Raw genomic sequence first — 7823 nt, 5'->3', positions numbered from 1 at the left:
TATATATATATATATATATATATATATATATAAAATATATAATAATAATATTAATATAATAGTATGTAATATTTATTATATATCATTCATTTTTCATTTTTTTAATTTATTATTATTTAATATAATTTATTTCTCTTAAATTTAAAAATTAAATTGAATTAAATTAAAAGAATTTAGATTATAAAAAATATATAATTTATTTAAAGTTTCCTCTGTTAATTAAAAAATATATTTTATTATAAATTGTATATATTTATACAATTTATATACAATTATATAATAATTAATAGATATAATATGTATAAATTTCCTTGATATTAGGTTTTATCTTACATATCAATATTCTTTCAATAGTTTCACTTGAAGTAGTAACATATATTATGTACTTTATATATGTATGATAGTCACAAGATGCCAGTCTAGCTTACTATAAATACTCTGTTGCACAAGGATGAATAGGACAAAGATATAAATAAGTAACTCTAAAGTAGCTTCATTATTAATGTTTCTTTCATTATCCATAAGATTATCATCATTTATAGGTTGTGATTTTAATATTTATTAGTATATTTAAAATAAAATATAAAATAAATAACAGTGAAAAATTACAAAGAGTTGATATACATAGATATCTTTATAGTTATGCAATATGTTTCATTGAGTGTTTTTTATTTGCATTGTGTATAGAATAATTATTTTAACAAACATCTGTCATATACAAAACCAGTCGCATGTTAATAGAATTTTTAAATTTCATTTTAAATAGTGGAAGTAAAATGTAATTGTTTTATAATAAAGCACCACAATGCTAGCAATATAAAACATTTTATTAATTTAGTTGATAATGATATAAATAAGTTATATATTATTTTTACATTTTTGCTATGATTCTACTTTTTTAATGTGAATGTGAAAGTTATCAATTTATAAAATAAATAATAAAAAATTTATTGTGATTCATTCTTATATACATATATATGTATATATATATATAGTACTGAATTTTTAATAATGAATAGCATACAACAGGTAGAATAATCAAATATATTTTGTATATATATAAAATTAAATATTTATATAATTTTTATATATTTATATTTAAAAAATTAAAGTACATGATTTAAATTTAATTTTCATTAATATTTTCACTTATATTTAAATAAATGTATTCTATTTTATTTTTATTAATAATCTTGATTTATTGTAATTATATTTTATAGATAACTGTGGTTAATTTCATATTTATATATTTATCATTATTGCTAAAAAAGGAAGTTCATGGAGTTAGTACAGTTACAGTAACAGAAGTTCCAGCTGGTCATTTAGCTGAACTTCCATGTTTAAGTAGTGATGATTATCATCGTTTTATGTTTTGGCAACTTAAAGATGATCATCATATCATTGGGCCTGGCAATCCAATGGATGAAAACAAGTATAATTATGAAGTGTTAACAGGAAAACTCTTCATCAAGGTAATTAATTAATAAATTCTATGAATTTTTTAATATTTTAATAGATTATATTTTATTAGAGCGTATCAACAGCTGAATCTGGTTTCTATAGATGTATTTCAAAAGGTATAGCAGATCATTCTGCTATCAATATACATAGTGTTGAATTAGTAGTTAAGAAAGATTGGGAAGATGTTTGGGAAAATGATTTTGAGGTATATCAAAATATTTCTAATTTTTTTTTTTTTTTCACTATTTATTTTAAATATTTTCTATTTCTATTTTACAGACAAATTTATTACGAGGTATGGCTGCTGTTATGGTAGTAGTCGTTGCTATAGCAATTGTTCTTTTTATTATTACTACAAAAAGAAAACGTAATCACAGATTTTTTGGTAAATATTATGAATATTTGCATTAATAAAACAAAATATAAAACAAAAGATCACATTTTTATGATCAATTGACATAAATAATTGTAGATTTAGAAGAATCAAGAGAAAATTCCCCTGAAAAATATACACCAAATGTTAATGCTGGTCCTGCAGTAACTGCACCAACAATTGAAGTTGGTGGTATTGATAATACAGCTCTTGATATTGATTTTCCAAGAGTGTTTAAACAAATGCAAAAATAAGATACAAATAAAATAAAAAAATAATTTTATAGTATTAAAAAAAATGTATAGTATGATATAAATAATATATTTAAAAAATATACATAGTTATATTTGTTTATGTATATATTAAATTGTATTAGTAATTAAATTAGCAATTATGCTAATAAATGTGTCATGAATAAAATACATAATCATATTTAATAAGTAATAAAATTTTAATTAAATAATATTTTATACATAAGATTTCGTAATATATTATATATAAATTATTATACATAATGTATGTACATATAAAATGATTAAATTGCTTAATTCATTATTTTAATATATATATATATATATTAAAATCTAATATAGTATTTCTTATATATTTTTATCACGTTTGCATTATTCAATATTTTTTTTTATTTATATTAATTATATTTATCATGTGTATTTATTGAGAATTTGGAACTGTTCCATGACTAGTATCCAACATATTATCATTAGTTCCATCTTCTTCTTCTTCTTCATCTTCTTCATCTTCAGGTTCAACTTCAGTTTCTAATAATCTTATTTTCCTATTACTTTCACTTAAAACAGCTGCTACTTTTCGTGCACCACTAACTGCTATTTTTTTAGCAGATATACCTTGAAAAGGCCGTGGCCAGCTATTATTTAAAAGATCAGCTAAACTAATTAAATTTTTATCTTGATTTCCAAAAATTCGGATGTGATTTATTGGTAATTGTACAAGATATGAGGCATGTGTTTGTTTACTTAGTAAAAGTAAACTAAGATATTCATTAGAATAAAATTGAAGATCAATTATAGTACAATCTGTGTAATTTTTAGAATATGATTCTACAATAAAGAAAAGAATATTAATTTAAAAATTAAAATATATATATTATATACATTCATAATAAAACAACAAACCTGATTTATGATCTGTATTAATTATAGCTAATTTAAAACTGAGAGAAATGGGTTCTGTATATAAACACTCAATTTTAAATAAACGTAATATTTTATGATCTAAATCACATGTAGCTACTAATAAACCATCATCATTTGTTGTAATTTGTGATGATGTAAATCCTATAGATGGTACCAAAGCAATATTTGATATAGTAAAATGTTCAACTAATCCTTGATAAGCTTCGCGAAAAACATTATGTATAGCAGTAATCAATTTTGCATGAGATTGTAATAAAGAATAATTAAGATCTTGCTTCACGATAAGCGGATGATCACGAAGACAATGATTTTCATCAAGCATTGTAGCCCACTCGCTTCCTTCAGGAGTTAAACAAGTTTGTAAATTTTCACGTCGTAAATATTGACCTAATTTTTCTAAATTCACTCCCTTTCTTCCTCCAATACCAGGCTCAGTTTTATCAAAGCCGCGTAAAAATTCAGCAATAAATGTTAACTCTTGTTGACTAACACGACTTACTTCAGATGGTATTCTTTCATCTGTCAATCTTAAAATTACGACATACAACCACCTTAAATAAAAAATATGTATAAAAATTAAAAAAATATTATTGAAAATTTTAATTTTTAAACATACCGAAAAAATGCTTTATAATCACGCATACTATGATCTATAACTTGTTGAATTTCAGAAGATTTTGCTAAAAATGCTTCTGATGCATGAAGAGCATTAGTTATGATGGTTTCATCAGTGAGTCCCAATAATTCATATGGACCACCCAATCTGATCATTCCTCTCATTTCAGCTAATTGATATACTAAGGCCATTCCAACACTAGTTAAATTTTTTAAAACTAATTTCTATAAAATAAAAATGAATTATTATGTTGAATATAATATAATATAAATAATATGTAATGAATATAATAATAAAAAAAATTAAATTTCTGTATCATACCTGTATATTACTATAGCACATTTCAATACTGTGTCCTAATTTTTTTAAACCTTTTTCAGTTAAATCACGTAACAAAAAATTTTCTAAATTTTGAGTAGGTATTCCAATCATTAATAATTCTAGGAAATCTGCAGCAACTCCACCAGGGGGATTTGTTTCTGCATATCTTGCAAGTTTTTCATCCATTTCTAGAAGAATTGTTTCCCAAGCTTCAGATATTGCCATTAATGTACGTGAAAGATAATCCATTAAATATTCAATATTAGCTTGAGCTTGTGCTACCTTAAATTTGAAAAAATCTTATGAAAATTAATATTATTTTAAAATATAATTTTTTAAAATGTATTAAATACCTTTAAAAATGCTGTACTTTGCTCTAATAATGGACACCATAATCTACATGTTTTAATACCATTTTTATCTTTCCATGTAATCCACATTGATTTACCAAATCCACCACTAATTTCTAATATTTCACCATGACCAACAGAAATTGTACCACAATAAAACATTCCAAATACATACATAGCAACATTTCCATCATTTAAACCAAGCTATAGAAAATATAATTATATATATAAATGATCATAATTTTATATATACATATATCTTAGTATGAAATATATAATATTTTGAAATATATAATATTAAGCTTACAAAAAGTACATCTAAAGTTTGAGATAAAAATTCTTTACGTTCTGGTTCTTGACCAAAACTTCTATTTAAACTAGGTAAAGGTGGAAGATATTCTCCAGTTGGTTGCATATTTGTTTTGTTACCATTTAATGAAGTATTGTTTTCTGTATTTGTTAATGGTAACCACATCATGCATGTAATTGCATTATGTAACATTAATTTTGTTTTATGTATAATATTTTTATTTTCAATATCTACAAGACAGACTAATTTAGAAATTTCATAACAAATTGCTAAAAGTTTTCCATCTGGTCTCCATGCTAAATTTACAACAGTATCAGATTCTTCTTGAGGACTTAATAACCACACTTTTTGCCATGTTAATCTATGTAATGTAACTTCTCCTACAATAATAATTTTAATTAAAATAATATTATTTATTATTTATTAATATTACATATTAATACTGTAAATATTACATTACTTATGATAAAATTACTTATGAATAAAATTATATTGAGTAAATTTTAATAATATATATCAAAATATCAAAAAACATTTTAAAATTATATTTAAAATTATTAATTGCATATAAAATTATGCGTAGAAATTTATAATAAATAATATATATAAATAATATATAAATTTTATTTCACTTATTAGTTCAAAAATCTAACCTTTTATATTTGCAATCGCTAAAAGATCCATTTTTGGAGACCATTGCATTCTTATTACTTCAGCTGGAAGTTGTCGTTCTTCTAATTGTCTCATACTACCTGCCATTTTTATAATATTCACAATTTAATTTGCAACAACATTCTGTTAAATAACTCTGTTAAAAACTCTATCTTTAAGGTTATGTTTGCTTAATATGTTTGTTTATATAAATAATGTTGTATATATATATATATATATATAACTAAGATGTATAATTATAAATATTTTTTCTATGCTAGACTCAAAAAGAAGTATATAAATCAATTAATCAATATAAATCAAATACATAATGTATACATATTCATATAATACATATACAAATATTTATGATCATTGACGTTTCACAAGATGAACTTTTATATATAATTTTGAAATTTTTATGTTAATTATATTTTAGAAAAAATTTAATTATGAATAAAATATAAGTAAATGAAAAAATAATAAAAACTTTATATAAAATTATTTTTACTTTTTTAATATTAAATACAATGTTATTATTTTATTTGTTATTTTAAATCTACATTTTAATCTATTACAATCATATCAAAATCATATTAATTTTTTTATGTTTAAAAAATTTACAAATAAATGCGGTAAGAATATGATGGTTAAATAAATTACCTAAACGCAATTGCTAAAAGCAATTTAACGAATGTTGAAGAAAATTTAAAATTAAAAATAAACACTGTCACTGGCTTGTTAATATGTTAGCTAGTTTTTAGGCATTATAAGTAAAGATTTTAAACAAATTTTTGATAAAAATATCATTTCGAATTTCATACGCTAACAATAAATTGTTATGATACATACAGCTGTACTAAATCTAAAGCTGAGATACGTCTTCTTGTCAGGAATGAGGCCATTGAAGTTCAGATCATAATTAGAGCAAACAAAATTTTCACGCTAACATGTTTTAAGATAACTTTGAATTTTATAATCTAAATGATAATTAAACATTATAAAAATATATTTCTTCATTAAAATTTTTAGTTGTTTTTATTTTATTTCATTTTTTATTTATTTATTTATCATTTTATATAATATAATTCGCATGTTTTTATTTCTAATTATAATTATGTTTACAATATTGATAGTTTGACTGCGTTTTATAATACATAAAACATATGATAATTTAAAATATGATTATGTAATATATAATTATTTAATTATTATATAGATATAGATAATTAAATTATAGATAATTAAATAAAATTTATTTTTTGTTCACAAATAGTATATATGTTCTTACTTATGATATGTTATAATATGATTATTATATATAATTAAATAAAATTTATTTTTTGATCATAAATTATTTACAAATAAGAAACAATATGATTATGTTATGATATGTATATGTTAAAAAATAGATAATGTAATTTATTAAAATATAATATATATTATGTTAAAATATATATAATATTATATTATGAATTATGTATTACTATTAAAAATTTTATTAAATTTATTTAAAAAATAATTTAAAATTTTAAAATCAAAAATTTTATTTCTTAAAATTCAAAGATAGAAAAATATAATGCATAAAGAGAAAATAAAAAAACAAGCAAAATTAATTTTTTTTTTTAACAATCTATTACATATATATAAAATTTCAATGAAACCATAAATAATTAATCTTTTTGATTTTTTTACTTCACATTTTTAGAAAAATAATTTTCATTATTTATGATTAAATTTTTTCAAAATTGGTTTAAAATCAATAGTATTGTTATTGTTTGAGAATTATTCACAAAGTAATTATTAAGTATTAATTAAAATCATAAAATAATTAATTAATTAATTTAAATCTCAATAATCGTAATATTCATATGGTTTTTAGTATCCATTCCTTTTAATAATTTTTATGGAATTTATATGGAATATAATCTCTTTGATCGATTACTTCATTTATTTATTCATTGATCTGTTCGATAATTGATTTTATAATTTAAATATTAATGAATTTGTTAATTAATTCATCGATATATTCATTAATATTCATTCGTTAAAATATATCTGTCAATTTATTCATCCATATTTGTTGTAATCTATTTGTCGATTGTTCATCATCGATATATTTAATCGATTTATTAATCTATTTATTGATGCATCCATTAAATTATTCATTGATCAATTTTTTAATTTATTTATTAATGTTATTGCTTAGTTTAATTAAATTAATTTATACAATAATTTATTTTTCTGTTATTTACCAATTCATTTATCGATATATTCATCGATATATTCGATAACCTATTCATCGGTATATTAATCGATCAGTTCATCGATCTATTCATCAATAATTCTTTAATCTATCCATTGATTTATTTGTCAATAATATACTGATCGATCATCTTGTTAATTCATATAACGACACATTCTTCGACTCATTCGTAAATCTATTCGTTGCATCGTGTCAGTATCGAGGCCGCGATGAGAAAGGCGCGCCTAGGCGCCTCGTGTCTCTCGTTAGAGTGCAGGACAAAGTCGATCGAAGGTGGTGGTCGACGGCGAAGAACGCGCG

General features: G+C 21.3%; 3 protein-coding genes across 6 annotated transcripts in view; 2 read left to right on the top strand and 1 right to left on the bottom strand.

The window, feature by feature from the left end:
* Nucleotides 1-2271, top strand: part of LOC102670599 — a 2956-nt gene extending 685 nt beyond the window's left edge. The window contains exons 1-5 of one of the 2 annotated variants that reach the window (XM_031514277.1): nucleotides 997-1029; nucleotides 1221-1472; nucleotides 1532-1666; nucleotides 1741-1846; nucleotides 1934-2271. In XM_031514277.1, the coding sequence (XP_031370137.1) occupies nucleotides 1012-1029; nucleotides 1221-1472; nucleotides 1532-1666; nucleotides 1741-1846; nucleotides 1934-2088 (666 nt within the window). In that variant the 5' untranslated portion in view covers nucleotides 997-1011 and the 3' untranslated portion in view covers nucleotides 2089-2271. Of the gene's footprint in view, nucleotides 1-996; nucleotides 1030-1220; nucleotides 1473-1531; nucleotides 1667-1740; nucleotides 1847-1933 lie in introns of those variants that run through there. The other variant, XM_006608752.2, reaches the window with a different exon arrangement.
* A 185-nt stretch (nucleotides 2272-2456) lies between these two features.
* LOC102681756 (anaphase-promoting complex subunit 4) lies at nucleotides 2457-6227 on the bottom strand. Of its 3 annotated transcripts, XM_006608750.2 has the most exons (8): nucleotides 6110-6227; nucleotides 5260-5358; nucleotides 4604-4986; nucleotides 4300-4500; nucleotides 3947-4228; nucleotides 3626-3849; nucleotides 2989-3560; nucleotides 2457-2913 (listed from the first exon to the last, which is right to left on the bottom strand). In XM_006608750.2, the coding sequence occupies exons 2-8, from the start codon at nucleotides 5351-5353 to the stop codon at nucleotides 2507-2509; spliced, it is 2163 nt and encodes a 720-aa protein (XP_006608813.1). In that variant the 5' UTR covers nucleotides 5354-5358; nucleotides 6110-6227; the 3' UTR covers nucleotides 2457-2506. The 3 variants fall into 3 exon arrangements, with proteins under 3 accessions (XP_006608813.1, XP_006608814.1, XP_006608812.1); XM_006608751.2 differs by lacking the exon at nucleotides 6110-6227 and having other exon boundaries at nucleotides 2989-3536; nucleotides 5260-5657; XM_006608749.2 differs by lacking the exon at nucleotides 6110-6227 and having other exon boundaries at nucleotides 5260-5365.
* Nucleotides 6228-7587: 1360 nt separating this feature from the next.
* Nucleotides 7588-7823, top strand: part of LOC102681614 (probable myosin light chain kinase DDB_G0284661) — a 16531-nt gene continuing 16295 nt past the window's right edge. Inside the window, exon 1 of the mRNA XM_031514307.1 lies at nucleotides 7588-7823. The gene's annotated coding sequence lies outside the window, so the exon portion shown is untranslated.

This window comes from Apis dorsata, unplaced genomic scaffold (genome assembly GCF_000469605.1).
Source record: "Apis dorsata unplaced genomic scaffold, Apis dorsata 1.3 scaffold_44, whole genome shotgun sequence".
Lineage (NCBI taxonomy): Eukaryota > Metazoa > Arthropoda > Insecta > Hymenoptera > Apidae > Apis > Apis dorsata.
The sequence above is the reverse complement of the archived record's forward strand: the minus strand, read 5'-3'. Positions and strand labels throughout refer to the sequence as shown.